General features: G+C 42.4%; 1 protein-coding gene across 1 annotated transcript; it reads left to right on the plus strand.

Moving 5' to 3' along the window:
* Positions 1–1,724: 1,724 nt before the first annotated feature.
* ZNF197 (zinc finger protein 197) lies at positions 1,725–27,134 on the plus strand. The gene is given in 7 exon segments (XM_053599427.1): positions 1,725–2,393; positions 15,009–15,474; positions 16,756–16,909; positions 18,119–18,210; positions 18,595–18,721; positions 26,736–26,968; positions 26,970–27,134. Coding segments are annotated over 6 exon segments (1,050 nt in total). The 5' UTR covers positions 1,725–2,393; positions 15,009–15,084; the 3' UTR covers positions 27,024–27,134.

Here is a 27,134-nt window from a genome sequence, read left to right on the forward strand (position 1 = left end):
CTGGATTTGAACCCGCCAGCTCAGGTGTATGTGGCTGGCGCCTTAGCCACTTGAGCCACAGGCATGGAGCCACATTTGGGAATTTTGAATACCAGGAGTGTGTGTGTACATAAAGCAGAAGCTATGTATTGTATTCCACAACTATCCCAAATATCTGGGCCACTTTACATAGCTTCTGTATAGTTAGTTGCACCTTGGTCAAGGCTAGGGTGTTCCTATCCCAACTCCATCACTCCACAAGGTTACCATGTCTTTCATCTTGGGGCAAGAGTGAGAGTGCTTCAAGTTTCCTGTCAGATGGGCACTAGGCAGAATACACTAAATGACAAAACAGGAGCCCTGGGCTGACCATTGACAATTCCTAGTCTTGACCAGCCAACAACTCTGTGGTTACATCATTCTAGGCCATTGCTTTGTAGGTGTGTGGATGATTACAGGCTCGGTGTTCAGTGGTCTCAGCACAGTTGGTTATTTTGGCTGCTCCCATTACTTTTGTACTTTCCCAGTAGAAACACCTGGTAGGCAAGAATGTTTTTCAGTCTTCCAAGGGTTCAGTGGACCTGACAGTATAGTTTTTGTCCCCTTTGTTTCCAGTCCCATAGTGCATAACCCCCATCCAATGGGTCTGCAGGGGAATAGAAGGGGGGCCTTGAGTTACAAGTAAAATTATTTATTTATTGAGACAGAGTCTCAAGCTGTTGCCTTGGGTAGAGTGCCGTAGTGTCACAGCAACCTCCAACTCCTGGGTTTAAGTGATTCTCTTGCCTCGGTGTCCCAAGCAGCTGGGACTACAGGTGCCCACCACAATCCCCAGCTATTTTTTGATTGTAGTTGTCATTGTTGTTTGGCAGGCCTGGGCTGGATTTGAACCCACCAGCTCTGGTGTATGTAGCTGGCATCTTAGCTGCTTGAGCTACAGGCACTGAGCCACAAGTAAAATAATTTAATGTGGGGGCAGGGACTACATCAATAGTTTAAAACCAGGCTGGTTAGGGTGCTGGCCGCTTGGTAGGTTCAAACCTGGCCTGGGCCTGCTAAACAAACAACAACAATACCCAGGCATTGTGGCAGGCGCCTGTAGTCCCAACTACTTGGGAGGCTGAGGCAAGAGAATCACTTGAGCTCAAGAGTTTGAGGTTGCTATAAGCTATGACACCATCGCACTCTATGGAGGGCGACAAAGTGAGACTCTGTCTCAAAAAAAATAGTTCAGAATCTACCCATTCATGCTCTGAGAACCTAACTATCTCTTACTTCTCTTCCTACTTGGTTGGCTGCTGCTTCTCAGTAGCATCCTTTGTTTAGTCCTTCTTACCCTTTTTCTTACTAGCATTTATCACTACCTCACACATTTTTGTATTTGTATGTTTTCTGTCTACCCCCCACTAGAAATGTAAGCACTGTGAGAGCAGAGACTTTACCTCTTCATTTATGTCTCCAGTACCTGGAACAGTGTTTGGCAGATGGCAAACACTCAGTTAATAGTAGTTGAATGAATGAATGAGTAGTGGCTGGAATGTTTAAGTATGTATTTAATGAAAGCCAGGATAGAACATATGGAAATAAACAGCATAGTAAACATGTTTATTTGGTTATAACATTTGCTCATTCAACAGACATTCATCTACCTCCCAGTATGGCTCCAGATGCTAGATACATGGGATCCAGACAGGCATGGCCCTTGTCCTTTTGAAGCGTGGTTCCAGCTGTAGTCCCATGTAGAGGTTTCTATTCCAGAAGTCCAAACCTAAGAGACTAAAGACCACAGAGAGGGTCAGAGTTCCAGTTTTCTAAGTTTACGCAGGGTGATGGATAACTGGAATAACCTCTTTCAGGAGTTTCAACTTGATTACTATTTAATATCAGAGCTCCATTATTTCATCCTGTGGGCAAGTAAGTGAATTCACAAAAGAATGATTTATAAGCCATGTTATTATTTAGAGTGAGAAGTGTCATAAGTAAAAAAAGAGACCAGAAAAGTCCCCCACAGGTCATTCAGATGTATCAACGTGAATAGAAATGCAGATTAAAGCAGAAAAGTCCAAGTCTTAGAAGAAGCAACAGGCATCCTGAAGCCTTGGGCCCTGTCTTTCATCTCAGCATCCTTCGGGTCTGAAACACACAAGCCCTGACTCACAGGAAAAGAGGCACCAGGACCCAACCGCCCAGGAGCTCCGCCCCTCCACCTCCTCTGGGAAAACCGATGAACCATAGAGATGCGGTTCCTAGAGAGCCGGGATTGGGGTGCGGGGAGCCGCCGGAAGTTGCAGTATCCACGGCTCAGCCATTATTTTGGGTTATGGCTGTTGCCATGTCCCGTTCCGGTGTCAACTCCTAGCGGCCTGGCGCTGAGCCTGCGCTACTTGAGGCTGGAGCCGCAGCAGGAACCCCTGGTGAGCGGGGTGGTCTCAGGGGCGGGCGGACGTGCGCGGAGGGCGGCCTGGGGCGCCTGCTGGTACCGCACACCCCTCCCTGGCGCTGATTCTGGCACAGCTCCTCCTCTGCTGCAGGTCAGGGTTCAACGTCGCCTCGGCTTAGACACACCGCTAGCTTAGGGAAGGTATTGAGGACAGCAGCTCTGAGTTTGTGGGTGTCTGTGGACTGGTGTTCGCGTCTAGTACAGTGTGTTGCCGCTTTGAACACAGCCGCCTCTGTAGCCAGATGTCTCAGCTCACGCCTTTCTGCTCTCCCCCGATCTTCTTTGAGATTGATGCACAGGAACATTTTGAAACTTTCCTAGACGAGTGTCCCCCACATTTCTCGGGGCGGGTTTCTTTTTAAGGCATAGACCAATGATCATCTCTTAATTTTTGTAATAAAATGGTGTTTAAATAACAAACTTAAACCACCCATACCACCAGTACTTCTGAGAATGCATTTTAACACTAAAACTGTAGACTCAGAATAGATGCTGTCCTTAGCAAAAAAAAAAAAGAAAGAAAGAAAAGTCATTGCTAACACGTGATTATGTCCAATTATTTTTTTCTCTTTTTATAGCTTTCCAGATTAAAGCTTTATCATGAACTAGTGTTCGGAAACAATTGTTTTAGAATAGTTGTTTGGCTTTCATATGTCTCTTAGATGGAATTACGTTGGATTTTTGGAATTAGAATCCCTGAGTTAAGAATTTAGCAGAAAACTGTCTAAAACTCACTCTATCAGTGCTGGAGTGAATAAATGAGTTATGATACATTCTTGTAATAATAACTGAGCGGCCTTGAATGAATCACTGAGCTCCTTGGATCTTTTTTTTTTTTTTTTTTGAGACAGAGCCTTAAGCTGTCGTCTTTGGTAGAGTGCTGTGGCATCACAGCTCACAGCAACCTCCAACTTCTGGGCTCAAGCGATTCTCCTGCCTCTGCCTCCCAAGTAGCTGGGATTACAGGCGCTCTCCACAACGCCCGGCTATTTTTTGGTTGCAGCCATCATTGTTTGGCGGGCCTGGGCTGGATTCGAACCCGCCAGCTTAGGTGTATGTGGCTGGCGCCTTAGCAGCTTGAACCACAGGCATCGAGCCCTTTTGTTCGGGGTCTTTCTTTGTCACCCAGATTGGAGTGCAGTGGCCTGGTCATAGCTTACTGCATCCTCAAACTCCTGGGCTCAAGGGATCCATCTCCCTCTCTCTCTCTTAGCTTTCTGGAATAGCTAGGACTACAGGTGCATGCCAGCATGCCTGGCTAATTGTTTTTTTTTTTTTTTGAGACAGAGCCTCAAGCTGTTGCCTAGGGTAGAGTGCTGTAGCATCACAGCTCACAGCAACCTCCAACTCCTGGGCTCAAGCGATTCTCCTGCCTCCGCCTCCCAAGTATCTGGGATTATAGGTACCTGCCACAATGCCTGGCTACTTTTTGTTTGCAGCCATCATTGTTGTTTGGCGGGCCTGGGCTGGATTTGAACCCGCCAGCTCAGGTGTATGTGGCTGGCGCCTTAGCCACTTGAGCCACAGGCGCCAAACCGCCTGGCTAATTTTTAAATTGTTTTGTAGAAGACAGGGTCTTACTATGTTACTTAGGCTAGTCTCCAACTCTTGGCCTCAAGTAATCCTCCTGCTTTGGCCTCCTAAACTACTGGGATTACAGATACGAATCACCACGCTGGGCCCTTTTGCTTTATTTATTTATTTATTTATTTTTGAGACAGAGTTTTACTTTGTCACCCTTGGTAGAGTACTGTGGCATCACAGCTCACAGCAACCCAAACTCTTGGCTTAAGTGATTCTCTTGCCTCAGCCTCTCAAGTAGCTGGGACTACAGGCGCCCACCACAACGCTCGGTTATTTTTGTTGTTGTTTTTGTTGTCATTGTTGTTTTAGCAGCCCTGGGCCAGGTTTGAACCCACCAGCCCCGTCTATGTGGCTGGCACCCTAACCACTGACCTACAGGTGCCAAGCTGGGGATTAACTTTCTTTTTTTTTTGCAGTTTTTGGCCAGCGCTGGGTTTGAACCCACCACCTCCAGCATATGGGGCGGTGCCCTACTCCATTGAGCCACGGGTGCCACCCGAGATTAATTTTCTTACGATAAAAGATTGTGTACAAACTAACAAGACTCAACACCCTAATAGAAACATGACCAATATATATGAATAATTATATATGGATATAATTGAAAAAATACATAAATGACTCTTAATATATTTATTTATTCAAAATGCAAGTTAACAATTTGTCAGAGATCCCAAAGTTTGATAATTATATTGGTGAGAGAGTGAGAAAATAGGCACTTCCGTACAGCTCTTGTTGATGGGAGTGTAAACTGCAAGTTGGTACAGTCCTAACGAGGGCTAATTGGTGGTGTCAGAATTAAAATGCACATGCCTTTTGAACCTACAGTTCTGCTTTTTTTTTTTTTTTCGTAGAGACAGAGTCTCACTTTGTTGCCCTCCGTAGAGTGCTGTAGCATCACAGCTCACAGCAACCTCCAGCTCTTGGGCTTAGGTGATTCTCTTGCCTCCGAAGTAGCTGGGACTACAGGCACCCGCCTACTTTTTTGTTGCAGTTTGGCCGGGGTCAGGTTTGAACCCGCTACCCTCACTATATAGGTCCAGCGTCCTACTCACTAAGCCATAGGCGCTGCCCTATAGTTCTGCCTTAAGGCACTTTTCCTATTTCTGCCTACATACCTGCAAACTGACATATGCTCACAGTTATCTATGATAATATTGTTGGTAATAAGAAAAGATTGAGGGGCGGCGCCTGTGGCTAAGCCAGTAAGGTGCCGGCCCCATATACCGAGGGTGGCGGATTCAAACCCGGCCACAGCCAAACTGCAACCAAAAAATAGCCGGACGTTGTGGCGGGTGCCTATAGTCCCAGCTACTCCGGAGGCTGAGGCGGGAGAATTGCCTAAGCCCAGGAGTTGGAGGTTGCTGTGAGCTGTGTGAGGCCACGGCACTCTACCAAGGGCCATAAAGTGAGACTCTGTCTCTACAAAAAAAAAAAAAAAAAAAGAAAGAAAAGATTGAAAACTGGCTAAAACTCCATCAGCGCTGGAGTGAATAATGAGTTATGATTCATCCTTGTAATAATACCATGCATTCATAAAAACAGGGAGAGAGGCTATGTACTGATAGGAAAGGTCTATAGGATATATTATTAACTGAGAAAAGAAAGAATGCAGCACATTATTCATGTTTTTACCATTTATGGAAAAAAAGAATACAAAACATGCACTCAGCTGTATATATACAATAGCTGGAAAGGTATAAGGTACAGGTATTCTTTTTCTCTCCAAAGAAACTAATGGAGAGAGGGAAACTACACAGTATGAATTTTATACTTTTAAATTTTGGATCAAATGAACATACTATCTATTTTTTTTTTCTTTTTTTTTTTTATTGTTGGGGATTCATTGAGGGTACAATAAGCCAGTTACACTGATTGCAATTGTTAGGTAAAGTCCCTCTTGCAATCACGTCTTGCCCCTATAAAGTGTGACACACACCAAGGCCCCACCCCCCTCCCTCCTTCCCTCTTTCTGTTCCCCCCCATAACCTTAATTGTCATTAATTGTCCTCATATCAAGATTGAGTACATAGGATTCATGCTTCTCCATTCTTGTGATGCTTTACTAAGAATAATGTCTTCCACTTCCATCCAGGTTAATACGAAGGATGTAAAGTCTCCATTATTTTTAATGGCTGAATAGTATTCCATGGTATACATATACCACAGCTTGTTAATCCATTCCTGGGTTGGTGGGCATTTAGGCTGTTTCCACATTTTGGCGATTGTAAATTGAGCTGCAATAAACAGTCTAGTACACGTGTCCTTATGATAAAAGGATTTTTTTCCTTCTGGGTAGATGCCCAGTAATGGGATTGCAGGATCGAATGGGAGGTCTAGGTTGAGTGCTTTGAGGTTTCTCCATACTTCCTTCCAGAAAGGTTGTACTAGTTTGCAGTCCCACCAGCAGTGTAAAAGTGTTCCCTTCTCTCCACATCCACGCCAGCATCTGCAGTTTTGAGATTTTGTGATGTGGGCCATTCTCACTGGGGTTAGATGATATCTCAGGGATGTTTTGATTTGCATTTCTCTAATATATAGAGATGATGAACATTTTTTCATGTGTTTGTTAGCCATTCGTCTGTCGTCTTTAGAGAAAGTTCTATTCATGTCTCTTGCCCATTGATATACGGGATTGTTGGCTTTTTTCATGTGGATTAATTTGAGTTCTCTATAAATCCTAGTTATCAAGCTTTTGTCTGATTGAAAATATGCAAATATCCTTTCCCATTGTGTGGGTTGTCTCTTTGCTTTGGTTATTGTCTCCTTAGCTGTACAGAAGCTTTTCAGTTTAATGAAGTCCCATTTGTTTATTTTTGTTGTTGTTGCAATTGCCATGGCAGTCTTCTTCATGAAGTCTTCCCCCAGGCCAATATCTTCCAGTGTTTTTCCTATGCTTTCTTGGAGGATTTTTATTGTTTCATGCCTTAAATTTAAGTCCTTTATCCATCTTGAGTCAATTTTTGTGAGTGGAGAAAGGTGTGGGTCCAGTTTCAGTCTTTTACATGTAGACATCCAGTTCTCCCAACACCATTTATTGAATAGGGAGTCTTTCCCCCAAGGTAAGTTCTTGTTTGGTTTATTGAAGATTAGGTGGTTGTAAGATGTTAGTTTCATTTCTTGGTGTTCAATTCGATTCCAAGTGTCTATGTCTCTGTTTTTGTGCCAGTACCATGCTGTCTTGAGCACTATGGCTTTGTAGTACAGACTAAAATCTGGTATGCTGATGCCCCCAGCTTTATTTTTGTTACTAAGAACTGCCTTAGCTATACGGGGTTTTTTCCGGTTCCATACAAAACGCAGAATCATTTTTTCCAAATCTTGAAAGTACGATGTAGGTACTTTGATAGGAATGGCATTGAATAGGTAGATTGTTTTGGGAAGTATAGACATTTTAACAATGTTGATTCTTCCAATCCATGAACATGGTATGTTCTTCCATTTGTTAATATCCTCTGCTATTTCCTTTCTGAGGAGTTCATAGTTTTCTTTATAGAGGTCCTTCACCTCCTTCGTTAGGTATATTCCTAGGTATTTCATTTTCTTTGAAACTATGGTGAAGGGAGTTGTGTCCTTAATTAGCTTCTCCTCTTGACTGTTATTGGTGTATACAAAGGCTACTGACTTGTGGACATTGATTTTATATCCTGAAACATTACTGTATTTTTTGATGACTTCTAGAAGTCTTGTGGTTGAGTCTTTGGGGTTCTCTAAGTATAAGATCATGTCGTCAGCAAAGAGGGAGAGTTTGACCTCCTCTGCTCCCATTTGGATGCCCTTTATTTCCTTGTCTTGCCTAATTGTATTGGCTAGAACTTCCAGCACTATGTTGAATAGCAAAGGTGACAGAGGACAACCTTGTCTGGTTCCAGTTCTAAGAGGAAAAGCTTTCAGTTTTACTCCATTCAGTAAAATATTGGCTGTGGGTTTGTCATAGATAGCTTCAATCAGTTTTAGAAATGTGCCACCTATGCCTATACTCTTCAGTGTTCTAATTAGAAAAGGATGCTGGATTTTATCAAATGCTTTTTCTGCATCTGTTGAGAGGATCATGTGATCTTTATTTTTGCCTCTGTTAATATGGTGGATAACGTTTATGGACTTGTGTATGTTAAACCAGCCTTGCATCCCTGGGATGAAGCCTACTTGATCATGATGAATGACTTTTTTGATGATAAGCTGTAATCTATTGGCTAGGATTTTGTTGAGAATTTTTCCGTCTATATTCATGAGTGAGATTGGTCTGAAATTCTCCTTTTTGTTTGGGTCTTTTCCTGGTTTTGGTATCAGGGTGATGTTTGCTTCATAGAATGTGTTGGGGAAGATTCCTTCTTCCTCAGCTTTTTGGAATAATTTCTGCAGTACAGGAATAAGCTCTTCCTTGAAGGTTTGATAGAATTCTGGAGTGAAGCCATCTGGACCAGGGCATTTTTTAGTTGGAAGCTTTTTTATTGTTTCTTTGATCTCAGTGCTTGAAATTGGTCTGTTCAGGAGGTCTATTTCTTCCTGGCTAAGTCTAGGGAGAGGGTGTGATTCCAAATATTGATCCATTTCCTTCACATTGTCAAATTTCTGGGCATAGAGTTTCTGGTAGTATTCAGAGATGATCTCTTGTATCTCTGTGGGATCAATTGTTATTTCCCCTTTATCGTTTCTGATTGAGGTTACTAGAGATTTTACTTTTCTATTTCTAGTTAGTCTGGCCAATGGTTTATCTATTTTATTTATTTTTTCAAAAAACCAACTCCTTGTTTCATTAATTTTCTGAATGATTCTTTTGTTTTCAATTTCATTGATCTCTGATTTGATTTTGGATATTTCTTTTCTTCTACTGAGTTTAGGCTTAGATTGTTCTTCTTTTTCCAATTCCATAAGATCTCTTGTGAGATTGTTGATGTGCTCTCTTTCAGTTTTTCGAATGTAGGCATCTAAAGCGATGAATTTTCCTCTCAAAACTGCTTTTGCAGTATCCCACAGGTTTTGGTAGCTTGTGTCTTCATTGTTGTTATGCTCAAGGAAGTTAATGATTTCCTGTTTTATTTCTTCCTGCACCCATCTGTTATTCAACAGAAGATTGTTTAATTTCCATGCCTTTGGGTGGGGTCGAGCATTTTTGTTAGAGTTGAGTTCCACCTTTAGTGCCTTATGGTCTGAGAAGATACAAGGTAAAATTTCAATTCTTTTGATTCTGTTGATATTTGTTTTGTGTCCCAGGATATGATCAATTTTGGAGAATGTTCCATGGGGTGATGAGAAGAATGTATATTCTTTGTCTTTGGGGTGGAGTGTTCTATATGCGTCTATCAAGCATAGTTGGTCTAAGGTCTCATTTAAATCTCTTATATCTTTGTTTAATTTCTGTTTAGAGGATCTGTCCAGCTCTGTAAGAGGTGTGTTAAAGTCCCCTGTTATGATGGTATTATCAGATATCATATTGCTCAGACTGAGTAAGGTCTGCTTCAAGAATCTGGGAGCATTTAAATTGGGTGCATAAATATTTAGAATTGAAATGTCTTCCTGTTGTAGTTTTCCCTTGACCAATATAAAGTGACCATCTTTGTCTTTTTTGACTTTAGTTGCTTTAAATCCACATGTATCTGAAAATAAGATTGCAACTCCTCTTTTCTTCTGAATTCCATTTGCCTGAAAAATTGTCTTCCAACCCTTGACTCGGAGCTTTAATTTGTCTTTTGAAGCCAGGTGTGTTTCTTGCAGACAGCAAATGGATGGCTTGTGTTTTTTAATCCAGTCAGCCAATCTATGTCTCTTCAGTGGGGAATTCAAGCCATTAACATTTATGGAGATAATTGATAAGTGTGGTAGTATTCTATTCGTCTTATTTGGTGAGAGTCCATTGCTTAGTTTTATCTTTTGTATCAGTGTGGAGGTTAGGTTCTTTCCTTTGATTTCTGAGTTCTTACTTTGCTGCTGATCCATTGTGGTGGTCAGTGTGCAGAACAGGTTGAAGTATTTCCTGTAGAGCTGGTCTTGTTGTGGCGAATTTCCTCAATGTTTGTATATCCGTAAATGATTTGATTTCTCCATCAATTTTGAAGCTTAGCTTAGCAGGGTACAGAATTCTGGGCTGAAAATTGTTCTGTTTAAGTAGATTAAAGGTAGATGACCATTGTCTTCTTGCTTGGAAAGTTTCATTAGAGAAGTCTGCGGTCACTCTGATGGATTTGCCCCTGTAGGTCAACTGGCGCTTACTCCTGGCAGCTTGCAGAATCTTTTCTTTTGTCTTGACTTTGGACAGGTTCATCACAATGTGTCTTGGAGAAGCTCGGTTAGAGTTGAGGCGACCTGGGGTCCGATAGCCCTCTGAAAGCAGTGTGTCAGAATCTTTGGTGATGTTTGGGAAATTTTCATTTATAATATTCTCTAGTATGGCTTCCATTCCTCTGGGGCATTCTTCTTCCCCTTCTGGAATTCCTATAACTCCTATGTTGGAACGCTTCATAAAGTCCCATAATTCTGACAGTGAACGTTCTGCTTTCTCTCTCTTCTTTTCTGCCTCTTTTACTATCTGAGTTATCTCAAAAACTTTGTCTTCTACCTCTGAAATTCTTTCTTCTGCATGGTCTAACCTGTTGCTGATACTTTCCATTGCATCTTTAAGTTCCCTGATTGACTGTTTCATTTCCTTCAGCTCTGCTATATCCTTTTTATATTCTTCATATCGTTCATCTCTGATTTGATTCTGTTTTTGGATTTCCTTTTGGTTATTTTCCACTTTATTAGCAGTTTCCTTCATTGTTTCCATCATTTCTTTCATTGTTTTCAACATATGTATTCTAAATTCCCTTTCTGTCATTCCTAACATTTCTGTATAGGTGGAATCCTCTGCAGTAGCTACCTCATGGTCCCTTGGCGGGGTTGTTCTGGACTGGTTCTTCATGTTGCCTGGAGTTTTCTGCTGATTCTTCCTCATGAGTGATTTCTTTTATCTGTTTCCTTGCCCTAATTTTCCTTTCACTTCCTCTTGCTCTTTAAGTTCTTGTGCCTGTGGACTAAGGGTTACAGGACCAGAAGGGTGAGAAGGTTGAGGAGCAAAAAAGGGATGAAAGAAAGGAGTACCGAGTGATAAGAAAAAAAAGAAAGATAGAGAAAGGAGGGGAGTGGGGATAAGGAATATTGACAAAAAGAAGAGAGGTACAGAAAGAGGGAGACAGGGCAATATAGGTGTACAATAGGGTACTTTGACACAACCTTAAAAAACCCCACCTTCTGGGAGTGCCCAGTTGGGTGGTTCCCTTGAGGTCAGCAGCTCTTTGCTAACCTGATCAGACACAGTACCCCACCTCCACCAAGTAGAGAGGAAAGACAAAAATGCTATAAATCAAACCAAAACAAGCAAACAGAAAACTTTACAGGGATACAGTTGGGTGAAAAACCAAATGATAGCGGTAGAAACACTAGCAAAAATGAAGTTGTAGTTATTAAAAAAGGCAGCAATGGGAAATTATAATTAAACTAGAAAAGTTGAGAAAGAAAAAGGGATCTGTATGGAAAAGATTGAAATTAAAAAACAAAAGAACATCAACAACGTCAAAATAAACAAAAAAAAGAAAAAAAAAACCAACCAAACAAAAAAAAAAGAAAAAAATACACAACCAAAAACAAAGCAGTTTGTATATGTTATTGAATATTGTCTGGGCAACATGTGGTCTTCTGGGGTATGTGATGTTAGTCACAGTTCTGATACGACTGGAGGCTGCTGATTTCTCAAACCCCAGCAGGTAGACACCCTAAATCTCTCTTCAGCCTACTTAAAAGGCACTTTGAACTTGTAATCTTGCTGAGCAGAAGCTTTCCCAGCTTTCTCGCTGGAATCACTGCTGAAGTGGCTATCCGCTTACCCAGAGTGCCAAAACCGGTCTCACTCTGCCCCTGAGGGTTAGGGCTGCAAGGCAGCTCAGACCCCACCCTTAGGCTACTTGGTTGCTGGGTTACAAGCTCCCACCCGTTTCTAGCTCTGTGACCCTGAGGGCCGAGCTTGCCGGGGCAGATCACTGACAATGGTTCCGTGTGACCCACCGCCAAACACTATTAGCTCCGTCTGGCTCAGCGGCTCAGACTGGGGCCCTAGACAACGGCCAAAGTTCTCCGCACTCCCGCTCAGGCCTTCCCCAGGGCAGTTCAACTCAGTGCCAAGCCCAAGGACATCAAAACAGTTCATAGGTAAGGCCTTTCTGGTTTGCAGTCTCGCTGCTACTGAACTTACAGTTGTGGGCGGGTTTAGACGGATTGAACACACGTGACCACTTGCCGGTTTTCCACTGTTTTAGTCCTCCTCTTGGGGTCCAGAAGTCTCTCGCTGACTGTATCCTCATAGGAGTGATGATAGGCAGTTCCCACCAGCCAGAGATGCCTGGAATCCTATCTCCCCAGACTCACGGTGCCCAGATGCAAGGAAGCTGTTACTCGGCTGCCATCTTGCTCCGCCTCCCCCATACTATCTATTTTTAAAAATAACTAGGGAATGGCTCGGCGCCTGTGGCTCAAGTGGCTAAGGCGCCAGCCACATACACCGGAGCTGGCGGGTTCGAATCCAGCTTGGGCCCACCAAACAACAATGATGGCTGAAACCAAAAAATAGCTGGGCATTGTGGTGGGCGCCTGTAGTCCCAGCTACTTGGGAGGCGGAGGCAGGAGACTCGCTAGAGCCCAGGAGTTGGAAGTTGCTGTGAACTTTGATGACGGCATTCTACCCAGGGCGATAGCTTGAGGCTCTGTCTCAAAAATAATAATAATAATGATAATAATAATAATAATAACTAGGGAAAATGTAAAGGAAAACCTCTTTAATGGTTGCTCATTACTTATGGGATGTGATCACCTCTTTGTTCTACTTCTCAGTACCCTTTAGAATTTGACTTCTGTTTGCCTCTCCCCCCACTAGTCCTGCAGTCTTGCCCTTAGAGTTTGTTTTCCTTCTCTAGCTTGTAAAATGCATTTCTAACACAGCTATTTATGCTGTCACTCCCTCGCTTTTGAAAAGGTAGTTTCTTTCTTCATGGACTGGCTTTCCTGATACACCAGTGGTCTTTATTTTTCCTTAAAGCCCAATCCAAAGTTGCCTTTCATAGGCCAGGTGCAGTGGCTCACGCCTGTAATTCAGGGAGGCCGATGTGAGTAGATTGCCTAAGCTCATGAGTTTGAGACTAGCTTGAGCCAGAGTGAGACCTCGTCTCTAAAAATAGTTGGGTGTTGTGGCGGGCGCCTGTAGTCCCAGCTACTCTGGAGGCTGAGGCGAGAGAATCACCTGAGCTCAAGAGTTTGAGGTTGCTGTGAGCTGTGACGCCACTGCACTCTACGGAGGGTGATAAAGTGAGACTCTGTCTCAAAAAGAAGACAAACTTGCCTTTCATGGGCTTCTATGTTCTTCTATTAGTTGGACTTACACATAAGTTATGTTTATATTCCTGTCTCCCCTGCTTGGTTATAAGCAAGGGCTTTAAGGATCTGTGTGTTACATAAAATTAATGAGGATACATTCATGTCATTGATGGTGATATAACTGTTATAACCTTAAAAGTTTAAAAATATTTGTACTCTTTGGCCTAGCAGTTTTTCTTCTAGAACTTTACCTTGAATAAATAGGTAGAGATGTAACTCAAAATTAGCAAGGATAGTTATTGTGGCCTTATTTATAATAGGAGAAGATTAGAAATAATCTAAATATGTTGCAAAAGGGAACAACTTAAGTATGAATAGAACTCATTCAGCTCTTAAAAATAATAAAAGAATATTTAGGGCGGCGCCTGTGGCTCAGTCGGTAAGGCGCCGGCCCCATATGCCGAGGGTGGCGGGTTCAAACCCAGCCCCGGCCAAACTGCAACAAAAAATAAAAATAGCCGGGCGTTGTGGCGGGCGCCTATAGTCCCAGCTACTCGGGAGGCTGAGGCAAGAGAATCGCTTAAGCCCAGGAGTTGGAGGTTGCTGTGAGCTGTGTGAGGCCACGGCACTTTACCGAGGGCCATAAAGTGAGACTCTGTCTCTACAAAAAAAAAAAAAAAGAAAAAAAAAAAAAGAATATTTAATATCTTGTCCACAACTTAATTTGTGAAATCAATACAGTTGACTCCAATTTGTGACCCAAATTGGTGCATAGAAAAAGGACTGGAAGGATATAGTTCGTGACAATAGAAGTGATATTTTTTGATTTTGTATGTGTTTTTAGTTTTATAAATTTTTTGTTTTAAAATTGGAAAAATAAATGTTATTTCTAAAGAACAGATGAGTTTTCGAGAGTAGCAGGCCTAAGTTCTATATAATAAAACCTTATTCAAATTTATCCAAATATTTTGACTTAACAAGATGAACAATTTTCAGAGAATTAAAAATGCAGTAAAGGGTGGTGCCTGTGGCTCAAGGAGTAGGGCGCTGACCCCATATACTGGAGGTGGCGGGTTCAAACCCGGTCCAAGCCAAAAAAAAAAAAATGCAGTAAAGCTACACAGAACTTACTTCAGCTTTTCTTTGTTTATTAAGAAGGTGTTAGGATTTTATCTCATATATACCAGGATTGAGATTAGTTGTTGGCTCTGCTGAATATAGGAAAGAGTCCTAGCTACAGAAAGATAATAATTAACATTTAAACTCACGTACCAGGCACTGTTCAAAAACTTGAAATGTAGTTAGATGTCAGATTCTCAAAACAACCCCATGAAGTAGGAACTAGTGAGGTAACTTGTTTAAGTTTATATAGGAGTAGCCAGGGCAGGGTACCCGTTGTTAGAGTGTTAAAGAGTTTATTGGAACTAGATCCTGTGAATAAAGACCAAAAGAATTTCACGTGTTTAGTTTTAGCAGTGGTCTGGGTAACATGAGTGTATGTTGCTAGAGCCTTAGGCAGTAGGCTTCTGACAGAGGAAGCACTCTTCTGAACCTAGAACCTTGCATTCACAGAGTTTCTCTTTATTGCTGGGAGTTCACTAGGTTCTGGAAAGCTTGGTTATTTCTCTGGGTTAACTTTTAACCATGATTTCTTGAGGTCTTGTAGATGATATTCTCCAAACTCTCAGAAAGAAGTCAAGAATTAAGGGGACTTGGAAAGGAACCTTTCTTAAAAGACAACAATGACAAGAGAAAACTGGGCCCACGGTGCTCTGAGACAAGAAGGTCTTGTGAAAGGAAAGGATGATACCTGGAAATGGGGAACCAGCTTCCAAGGGAGCAGCTCTTCTGTTTGGGAGACCTCCCACCTGCACTTTAGACAGTTGCGTTACCATGAGACCTCTGGACCCCAGGAGGCTCTAAGCCGGCTCCGGGAACTCTGTCGCCGTTGGCTGAGGCCAGAAGCACGCACCAAGGCACAGATCTTGGAGCTGTTGGTGCTGGAGCAGTTTCTGAGCATCCTTCCTGGGGAGATTCGGACCTGGGTGCAGCTCCATCGTCCTGGGTGTGGCGAGGAGGCTGTGGCCCTGGTAGAGGAGCTGCAGAAAGACCTCGATGGACCAGCACTAAAAGTGAGAAAGGTGGGGAGGGGTGGGGCCTGTTGGGATGGAGGGAAGGAAAAAATTGAGACTGGGCCGCTGGGCAATCCTGCGATTTTCATTAATAATTAATAGCATACTAAGCAACACTAATACTAATTCAAACAGGTTCATGAGCTATTTAGATGGTAGAATATCTCTACAGAGAAATGGATTTGTGTGAGGTCCTTGAGCCCAACTCAGAATCAACACAAAAGCATTGACTTTGTTTTTATCTCTGGGTGATTCTGCTAATGCTGAGTTTGATTCAAAGATCGGAAGAAAGTAATGTTTGTAAGTGTTTGCTTAAACAGAAGCATGTGTATTATTTCTCTAAGTCTGTTTGGAATGGCGATGTGCCTGGAGTATAAAAGGCAGTGACATAACAAGAATAAACCTTTCCAGATCTGGCTCATGTGCCCCTGCTGGGGTTTCTGCAAGCCAAAGGATTAAGTTGAGATAATCTTTCTGATTAGATTTTTATCCTTGACCATTAGGTTGGGATCTTAATATAGCCTCTTTTGTGTGTGATTTTTTTTTTCTGTAAATCTGTAGCCCACTGAAACATTGCTTAGTAAGAAGTCTGATGCCACTCACACTTGGGAGTGGCATCAAGGATGGGTTGAACAAGGAAGAGGAACAAAGAAGAATTTTAGAGCCATATATTTCATTACAAATTATGCATCTTTCTCATTGGAGATAAGAAAACTGAGGCAGGGCGGTGCCTGTGGCTCAAAGGGGTAAAGCACTGGTCCCATATGCCGAAGGTGGCGGGTTCAAACCCAGCCCCGGCCAAAAAAAAAAAAAAAGAAAACTGAGGCAGACATCTAGCTAGCCACAAAGCCAAGTGTCTTAGTGCCTACTCTAGTATTACTTGTATTGGAGCAGGGATAGGTAAAGGGGTAAATAAGTAGAAAAGATGTGATTTAACCCAAGTCTGATCTAAAACTAGGTCTGAAGCTAAAGTCTGTGCTCTTAATTACTGCTTGTTACTTCCCATTCCCTCCTTAACCCACACCCAGGTCTGGCTTCTGTTCCCATCGTTCTGTACAGTCTCCTCTGGGAGAGGTCACCAGTGCCATGAGTGGGGCTAGAGGGCACCTCCATTGTTCTCAATGCAAAGCTTTACTGCTGTTTTGATGCTCCATACTTGAGGTGGGTCTCTCGGATCACACAGTTCTAGATTATGGGCAGAAAGTGGTCCATGGTGGTTAGGTGAGTCTATTGTCTGGAGGTACAAGAAGAGCCAGCTTATTTTGCTTTGCTTGTCTCCAGGTTCCAGTCTTTGTCAAGGATCAGGACATTCTTCAGGAGATGGGCACTCTAGGAACAACACCTCTTATACCCACTGGCAGCCACATACCAGCTGAAATTTGCCCCAATCCTCTTACTGAACAAATGGTGTTCAACCTCCAGGATCCTCAACATGGTACTTACTCAGTGGCCTTGACTTTAGACTTTGCCAGGACCCTTTCTTTTTTTTTTTTTTTTTTTTTTTGTAGAGACAGAGTTTCACTTTATTGCCTTCGGTAGAGTGCCGTGGCGTCACACAGCTCACAGCAACCTCCAACTCCTGGGCTTAGGCAATTCTCCTGCTTCAGCCTCCCAAGTAGCTGGGACTACAGGCGCCCGCCACAACGCCCGGCTATTTTTTTGTTGCAGTTTGGCCGGGGCTGGGTTTGAACCCGCCACCCTCGGCATATGGGGCCGGCGCCCTGCTCACTGAGCCACAGGCGCCGCCCCATGCCAGGACCCTTTCTGTGTCTTGTTGCCCTACACCCGGGAAGCTGCTTCTTATATGATAGAAATCTCTTGCAGTGTCGGTTTATTTTTGCTGTTCTTGCCATTCTCTCACTTGTCCTTTCCTGGTTTCCTTTGACCGTGTATCCATTGTTACTCCTACTCTTATTCCAGCTCTGCATGTGGGGGTTACTCAGCAAAGGTTTGTAGATCTTTTTTTTGAGACAGAGTCTTACTTTTTTATCCCGTGTAGAGTACTGTGATGTCATAGCTCACAGCAACTTCAAACTCTTGGGCTTAAGTGATTCTCTTGCCTCAGCCTCGCGAGCAACTAGGATTACAGGCGTCCACGTCCACCACAACACCCAGTTATTTGTGTTTTTATTTTTTTTAGGGATGAGGTCTTGCTCGGGTTTAGGCAGATCTCGAACCTGTGAGCTCAGGCAATCCACCCACCTCAGCCTCCCAAGTGTTAGGATTATAGGCGTGAGCCACCAGTCCCAGCTTTTTTGTTTGTTTGTTTGTTTGTTTTTGAGAGAGAGTCTTACTTTGTTGCCCCTGGTAGAGTGCCATGGCATCATACCTCAGAGCAACCTCAGACTCTTGGGCTCAAGTAACTGGGACTAGGTGCTTGTCACAATGCCTGGCTCTTTTTAGAGACCGGTCTTGTTTTAGCTCAGGCTGGTCTTAAACTCATGAGTTTAGGCAATCCGCCCACCTTGGCCTCCCAGAGTACTGGGATTACAGACGTGAGCTACCGCACCCACTCTTATTTTATTATATTAATATAACCATCACTGCCTGGGACTGGGAGTTCTGAATTTCTGACTTGTAGGAGATGTTAGACTTGAGATGGTCAGCAAGAACAATAATCTCACATGCAGCTTTTTCTCCTCAGATTCTCCCGCCCATGAAGCTTCTAACCTTTCCCAAGAAGAGAACCCAAGAAATCAATTAATGGCACTTATGCTCCTAACAGCCCAGCCCCAGGTAAGGTTTGCATCCTCTTGCCTTCTTAATCTGCGTTCCCTAGTTGTGGCTGAAGTGCCCTCTCTCATCCCAGTGCTTGGGTGTCTAGTTCCCATCTCTAAATCAAGGTCCATGCTGCTGGAAGATACACTTTACATGTGGTTTCTTTATGTCTTCCTCACAGCTCCATAATGTATCCCACCCTCCCATGTGAAAGGAAACTTTTGCTAGACATTTTTTTTTTTTTTTTTTCAGTTTTTGGCCAGGGCTGGGTTTGAACCCACCACCTCCAGCATATGGGGCTGGTGCCCTACCCCTTTGAGCCACAGGCGCCACCCATGAAAGGAAACTTTTGGTGTGGGAGCCTCTGGGTGTTGGGAATCTCACACACATCTGTTATTTCAGGAATTGGTGATGTTTGAGGAGGTGTCAGTGTGCTTCACTTCAGAGGAATGGGCTTGTCTGGGCCCAATTCAGAGGGCCTTGTACTGGGACGTGATGCTGGAGAATTATGGAAATGTCACCTCCCTAGGTAAGGACTCTTCTTCCTATAATTCTCACCTTTATTTCATCAGCTTTTATTTGTTTTCTCATTCTAAAAGTAGTATATACTTATTTTGGAAAACAAAATACTAGAAGGAAAAAACTTCCTTAACCCCACTATTTGCATATAACTATCAACATTTTGATCTATTACCTATTTTTCTCTATGTTTGAGTTTTTTATATTGTCTAAATATGTGTGTGTGTGCATACAGTTTTATAGCTTGCCTCCTGTGTTCTTATTCTTATATGGTAAACACTTTGCAATTACTACCTGCATTGACTAGATGATTTGTGTCATGATTCAGTTAAACATTTACTTATTTTGGATAATTACTGTAATAATCTTCTATCCTTGTGCCTAAGGGCTTTGCAAATTTCTCTCTCTTTTTTTAGAAATACAATTACTAGGCTAAGTGTTTGAATTGCATTAAGGCTTTTGCTTCATAGGGGCAAATTACCTTCCACAGTGATTTCTGTCCTTGGTGTTCTTATCAGTAGTGTATAAGACCATTCTTTTTGCTCTGCCCTCATTTGTTCTAAGTAATCCCAGTGTTTTAAATTGTTGCTGGGGTGATTTTTTAATTTTAATTTAATTTAATTTAATTTTTTTGAGACAGAGCCTCACACTGTCAACCTGGGTAGAGTGCTGTGGCATCACAGCTCACAGTAACCTCCAACTCCTGGGCTCAAGTGATTCTCCTGCCTCTGCCTCTCAAGTAGCTGGGATTATAGGCTCCTGCTACAACGCCTGGCTATTTTTTGGTTGCAACTGTCACTGTTGTTTGGCAGACCTGGGCTGGATTTGAACCTGCCAGCTCAGGTGTATGTGGCCAGCGCCTTAGCCTCTTGAGCCACAGGTGCCAAGCCAGGGGTGATTTAAAATGTAACATCTATTCTGGCTTGGCGCCTGTGGCACAGTGGTTATGGTGCCAGCCACATACACCAAGGGTGGTTGGTTCAAAGCTGGCCAGGCCAGCTGAAAGAACAATGACAACTGCAACAAAAAAAAGCTGGGTGTTGTGGTGGGCGCCTGTAGTCCCAGCTACTTGGGAGGCTAAGGCAAGAGAATTGCTTAAGCCCAAAAGTTTGAGGTTGCTGTGAGCTGTGACGCAACAGCACTTTACCGAGGGCAACATAGTCTCAGAAAAAAAAATTGTAACATCTATTCTAAAGTAGATTTCTTTGATTACAAAATAAGAATATTTAGGTGGTACCCATAGCTCAGTGAGTAGGGTGCCGGCCACATACACCGAGGCTGGCCAGTTTGAGCCTGATGCAGGCCTGCTAAACAACAATGACAATTGCAACCAAAAAATAGCCAGGTGTTGTGGTGGGCACCTGTAGTCCCAGCTACTTGGAGGCTGAGGCTAGAGAATCACTTATGCCCAAGAGTTTGAGGTTGCTGTGCGTTGTGATGCCATGGCATGCTATTGAGGGCAACATACTGAGATTCTGTCTCAAAAAAAAAAAAGAAAAAGACTATTTAAAAAATTTTGTTAGGGCGGCGTCTGTGGCTCAGTGAGCAGGGCGCCGGCCCCATATACCGAGGGTGACGGCTTCAAACCCACCCCCCGCCAAACTGCAACAACAACAAAAAAATAAATAAATAAATTTTGTTAGCCATTTGTGCATCCAACAAACAGTACCCATGATGTGATCCAACTGTGAAAATAATGTCATTCTGTCCTTAAAGAGCTTTCTGTAGATTGGAGGATAATTATAGAAAGAATAAGTATATAAGGGAAGATAATTATACAAAGAATAAATAAATACATAAGGCAAAGTAAAATAATTGGTGCAAGAGTGGCATAAGCCTGATATGATGGAAAGGCAGAGAACAATGCAAGCAGTTCCATTCTGGGGATTAGGAAAGGCCCCATCAGGGAGGTAGTGTTTGTGCCAGAAGGTGAAGAAAGGTAGGACTTTGTTTGGAAAAACTGACATTAAATACTTAGGAAATTAATCACAAAACCAAATTTTGACTGAAATACAGATTTATAGTATCAATTTAAATGGCTACATAGTATTCCAGTGTCTGTGTAGCATGCTGGTCTTTTTTTTTTTTTTTGTGCAGTTTTTGGCTGGGGCTGGGTTTGAACCTGCCACCTCCAGCATATGGGGCCGGTGCCCTACTCCTTTGAGCCACAAGCACTGCCAGCATGCTGTGTTTTTACATTGATAGTTTGATGATCCTGTATGTTTCTATTCAGGAAGCATTACTTACCATTATTTCGTTTTTTCTGTGCTGCCATTGTGTCTGTCAGGCATGTTTGAAAATTGTCTACAACTTGCATATTTCTGGTAACATTTATTCCTTGGAATTGGAGTTTTTTTTTTGATATTTTCTAATTGACCATTGTGTACATATATGAAAATATTTTTTGTTACGTTAATTTTTTTTTTTTTTTTGCAGTTTATGGCTGGGGCTGTGTTTGAACCCACCACCTCTGGCATATGGGGCCAGCGCCCTACTCCTTTGAGCCACAGGCGCCACCTGTTATGTTAATTTTGTAACCAGAAACCTTCTTAATTATTTTATTGTCTAAAGTAATTTGTACTTTATTTTTCACTTTTGAGCTTATATCCTTTAGTATCTCAGCAGTGACAATCGTGGGTCAAGCCATTTGTACGTTTTATGCTTTGATACATATTACCAAACTGTTTCTACCATGATGTACCAATTAAAAACCTGCAAAAGAAAATATAAAAGGAAAAAAAAGAAGAAGAATACAAGAGAGCCCATTTCCCTTGTAGGTGGTATTTTAAATAAATCTTCACTAGATAGATGAACAATACCATATCTTTTTTGTTTTTCATTTTTTTGTTTATCAATATAGTTGAAATCTCACTGAAATCACTTTACCCCTATTCATATCCTTCTTATGTATTTTTTTTTTTTAGAGACAGAGTCTCACTTTATCGTCCTCAGTAGAGTGCAGTGGTGGCACAGCTCACAGCAACCTCCAGCTCTTAGGTTTAGGTGATTCTTTTGTCTCAGCCTCTCAAGTAGCTCACACTACAGGCACCCGCCACAATGCCCAGCTATTTTTTGTTGCAGTTTGGGGGGGCTAGGTTTGAACCTGCCACCCTCGGTATATGGGGCCGGTGCCTTACCCACTGAGCCGCAGGTGGCGCCCTCTTCTTATGTATTAGAACTGCTAACCTTATGTCAAGTGTTGCAGATTGTTTTCCCATTTGTTCGCCTTTCAGTTTTTGGAGAGTTACTGTTTTTTTTTTTTTGTAGAGACAGTCTCACTGTACCGCCCTCTGGTAGAGTGCTGTGGCGTCACACGGCTCAAAGCAACCTCTAACTCTTGGGCTTACGTGATTCTCCTGCCTCAGCCTCCCGAGCAGCAGAGAGAGTTACTGTTTTTTAAGACTTAGAAAATCTTTTATGTAGTCAGAGTTAGCAGTATTTTCTTTATGGTCTTTATGGTCTTTTCCCCAATAAAACTATTTTTTTTTTAAACCCACTTGCCAGCCATCGTGATTCATAGCTATTTAATGTAATTCGGGCATTTTGGGAATCTGAGACAGGAGGATTACTTGAGGGCAGCAGTTTAAGACCAGCCTGGGCAACATAGCAAGACCTTGTCCTTATAAAATATAAAAAAACTTAGGGATAATGACCCATTCATAGAGTTCAGCTGCTTGGGAGGCTGGGCCAGGAAGATCACTTGAGCCTGAGAGTTAGAGCTGTGATCGCGCCACTGCATTTTAGCCTGGGTTATTAAGCAAGACCCTATCTCCCAAAGATACAAAAACTCAATTCTATTTGCTTAAAATATTTTCATTGTTTAATTTTGGTATTAAGCTTTAGTCTCTCTTGATACTTACCTTGATACACAGAATAACATGGAATCTTTTTGTTGAAACACAAGTGGGTTTCAGTAGTATGGCATTTACTCTTTTTTAAGAATTTTTTTTTTTTTTTGGTAGAGACAGAGTCTCACTTTATGGCCCTCGGTAGAGTGCCGTGGCCTCACACAGCTCACAGCAACCTCCAACTCCTGGGCTTAAGCGATTCTCTTGCCTCAGCCTCCCGAGTAGCTGGGACTACAGGTGCCCGCCACAACGCCCGGCTATTTTTTGGTTGCAGTTTGGCCGGGGCCAGGTTTGAACCCGTCACCCTCGGTATATGGGGCCAGCGCCTTACTGCTGAGCCACAGGCGCCGCCCTTTTTTAAGAATTTTTAAAGGGTGGCGCCTGTGGCTTAGCGGGTAGGGCGCCGGGCCCATATGCTGGAGGTTGTAGGTTCAAACCCAGCCCTGGCCAAAAAAAAAAAAAAAAAAAAGAATTTTTAAAGGCGGCACCTGTGGCTCAAGGAGTAGGGCACCAGTCCCATATGCCGGAGGTGGCAGGTTCAAACTTAGCCCTGGCCAAAAAAAAAAAAAAAAAAAAAGGATTTTTAAATAGACTTTATGGATCAGTTGGCTAATTTTATGAAAAACACACTTAACCATGGATTCATACCTCATGCTGTACACTAAAATAAATTTCAGATGGGTCTATGAGTTAAACTGGAAAAAAAAAGAAATAAGAAAGTGGAATTGCTTGATTATTGTAGCTCTTAGAGGAAGGAGAAGTTTGAACCATCTTTAATAAATAAAATGTGCTCTAACTCTAATGTTGTTGTGGGGTTTGGCAAGGGAGACACCCAGTTATATTCCCATTGACCTAGTAATTCTGATTTGAGAATACCTTAAAGAAATGGTTCAAAAAGAAGGAAAAGAAGTAATATGTCTAAAGATAGTTCTAGATGACTATAATGGTTAAAAGTTAGACACAACAAATTCCCCATGATAAAGTACTAAGCAGACTGTGTTTTGACCTGGTGGTATATTACAACTCTGTGTATTCAATTTCTGTACATTGGTAAGCTGTGGTAGAAAAGCAGACTCCTAGGCAGAGTGCAGGGGCTCACGCTTGTAATCCTAGCATTACTGGTGGAGGGTGAATCGCCTGAGCTCAGGAATTTGAGACTAGTTTGAGCTAGAGGAGACCCTGTCTGGAAAAAAAAAAAGCCACGTGTTGTGGTGGGCGCCTGTAGTCCCAGCTACAAGGAACCTGAGGCAAGAGAATCGCTTGAGCCCAAGAATTTGAGGTTGCTATGAGCTATGACACCATTGCATTCTACCTAAGAGTGAGACTATGTCTCAAACAAGTAAAAAACAAAAGCAAAGCAAAGTAAAGCTGACTTGCAGATAGTTTGTACACACTGCTCTAACATGTAAACAAACGATTTGCATATGTTTATTTAAGAGATTGGACTAGAATTTCAAGGAAAGTATTCAAGAAATATTTTATACTTCCCATATCAGGGTTGCCCCCTGCCTTAAAGTATATTCCAGTTGGAGAGAGAGACATTCACCCTAAAAATTGACAAATGCTATAATAGAAGTATGTACAAGGTGCTATGGGAGTCCAAGAAGCCTAGGGCTGTGGAAGGATTAGGAGAGAGGGAGAAGGAAGTGGATGGTTCAGAGAATGATTTATAACAGACTTACTGAAGTATAATACACATACCGTAACACCATTTAAAGTGTACAATTCCTACTCGGGAGGCTGAGGCAAGAGAATCGCTTAAGCCCAGGAGTTGGAGGTTGCTGTGAGCTGTGTGAGGCCACGGCACTCTACTGAGGGCCATAAAGTGAGACTCTGTCTCTACCAAAAAAAAAAAAAAAAGTGTACAATTCATTGGTTCCATGTTCACAGAGTTGTGCAATCATCACTGTAATCAGTTTTAGAACACTTTCTTTTTTTTTTTTTTTTTTTTTTTTTTGGTTTTTGGCTGAGGCTGGGTTTGAACCCACCACCTCTGGCATATGGGACCGGCGCCCTACTCCTTGAGCCATAGGCGCCGCCCAAGTTTTAGAACACTTTCATCACCCCTGAAAGAAACCTTAACACCTTCAGCAGTTCACCTTCATTCACCCAAGTCCTTCCTCAAACCTAGACCTAGGCAACTGCTAATCTTTCTGTCTCTATAGATTTGTGAATTCTGGACATTTTATATAAATGGAGTCATGAAATATGTGGTCTTTTGCTTTTACTTAGTGTAGGGTTTTTTTTTTTTTTTTTTTTTTTAGAGACAGAGTCTCATTTTGTCACCCTCAGTAGAGTGCTCTGGTGTCACAGCTTTAGCAACCTCCAGCTCTTGGGCTTAGGCGATTCTCTTGCCTCAGCCTCCTGAGACACTGGGATTACAGGCGCCCGCCACAACGCCTGGATATTTTTTTGTTGCAGTTTGGTCGGGGCCGGGTTCGAACCTGCCACCCTCTGTATATGGGGCCGGTGCTCTACTCACTGAGCCACAGGCGCCGCCCTAGTGTAGGGTTTTGAAGGTCCATCCATATAGTAGCAGGTATCAGTATTTCCTTCCTTATTATTGCTAAAGAGTATTCCATTAAATGCATGTATCTATATTTTATTGATCCATTTGTCAATTGATAGAAGTAACCACTTAGGTTACTTCCACTTTTGGGCTATTGAATAATCCTACTATAAACATTTGTGTACAATTTTTTGTATGGACGTATGTTTTCATTTTTCTTGGATACACACACACACACACACACACACATATTCAAATACATATATATTAGGGGTAGTATTGTGGGGTCATGTGGTAACTCTGTGTTTAATTGTTTGAGGAACTGACAGACTGTTTTCCAAACTGGCTAGCAGCATATTAAGGTTCTGATTTCTCCATATCCTAATACTTGTTATTATCTTTTTGATCATAGCCATCTATGTGGGTCTGAGATACTTCATTTTTTTTTTGACTTGCATTTCCCTTTTGACTAATGATATTGGACAACTTTTTATGTTCTTTTGACTATTTCAATATCAGTTGGTCAGTTTCTGTGAAGAAGGTAGCTGGGATTGTGATAAGGATTGCATGAATGTGTAGATCAATTTGGAGAGTATTACCATTTAACAATATAAGTCTTCTATGAACATGAGGTTTGTGTACATTTATTTAAGTTTTTTTTCTTTTCTTTTTCCTTTTTTTTGAGACAAAGTCTCAAGCTGTCGCCCTGGGTAGAGTACTATGGTGTCACAGCTCACAGCAACCTCAAACTCTTGGGCTTAAGCTATTCTCTTACCTTAGCCTCCCAAGTAGCTGGGACTGTAGGCGCCTGCCAAAACACCTGGCTATTTTTTTGTTGCAGTTGTCGTTGTTTTAGGTGGCCTGGGCCAGGTTTGAACCCAACCAGCATTGGTGTATGTGGCCGGCGCCCTACCCATTGAGCTACAGCACTGACTCCACAGTACTCCATGGCACTGACTCCATAGCCGTCCTTTTTTTGTTTTTTTTGAGACAGAGTCTTACTATGTCATCCTTGGTAGAGTGCTGTGGAATCACAGCTCACAGCAACCTCAAACTCTTGGGCTTAAGCGATTCTCTTGCCTCAGCCTCCCAAGTAACTGACTACAGGCACCCACCACAACATCTGGGTATTTTTTTTTGTTGAGACAGAGCTTCAAGCTGTCGTCCTGGGTAGAGTGCTGTGACATCACAGCTCACAGCAACTTCCAACTCCTGGGCTCAAGCGATTCTCCTGCCTCAGCCTCCCGAGTAGCTGGGACTACAGGTACCTGCCACAATGCCTGGCTATTTTTTGGTTGCACCTGTCATTGTTGTTTGGCGGGCTCCGGCTGGATTCAAACACGCCAGCTTGGGTGGATATGGCTGGTGCCACGTTTTCTTTTGTTATTCTTTTCATCTATTTCTCAGCATCGTTTATATTTTTACATCTGCTTTCTGAAGACAAAAACCTTAGAAGTATCTCAGAGTGACTTGTGTGGTAATCCATTTACACACAAACATCGTGTCAGCATAACATTCTGCTTTGTATCATCAATTAATGAAATGTTTTGCCTTTCTGTATGTATGTAAAAAGATACACTTCTAGGATGTTTTAACATCATTTGAAGATCCTGTTCTCACAAACACAGGGACATGGTAACATGTGCATTTTTAATTCCTTTTACCAGAATGGGAGACCATGACCGAGAATGAGGAGGTGACATCAAAACCAAGGATTTCTCAGAGAGCAGACTCTCAGAAGGGAACATCAAAAGGATTTCAAGGAGGTGTTCACCAGGTCCCTGATTTTGAGGAAGAGTGTGAATGGCAAGTTATGTCAAGTCAGTGGGAAAATGAAATGGGGGAAAGGACAGATACAGTGAAGAAAAGTTCCCTTTGTGAACAAGACAAGAAGAAAAGGGCTGCTCCACCAGAAAAACGAGGCCAAACGTGGAAAGAATTTGGAGAAAGCTTGACTTTAGGTTCAGCTATTTCTGAAAGTTTAGTAGGTACTGAAGGAAGGAAGTTTTATAGATGTGATATTTGTTGTAAACATTTCAACAAAATCTCCCATCTTATAAACCATC

The sequence above is a fragment of the Nycticebus coucang genome, chromosome 8 (genome assembly GCF_027406575.1).
Source record: "Nycticebus coucang isolate mNycCou1 chromosome 8, mNycCou1.pri, whole genome shotgun sequence".
Taxonomy (NCBI): Eukaryota; Metazoa; Chordata; class Mammalia; order Primates; family Lorisidae; genus Nycticebus; species Nycticebus coucang.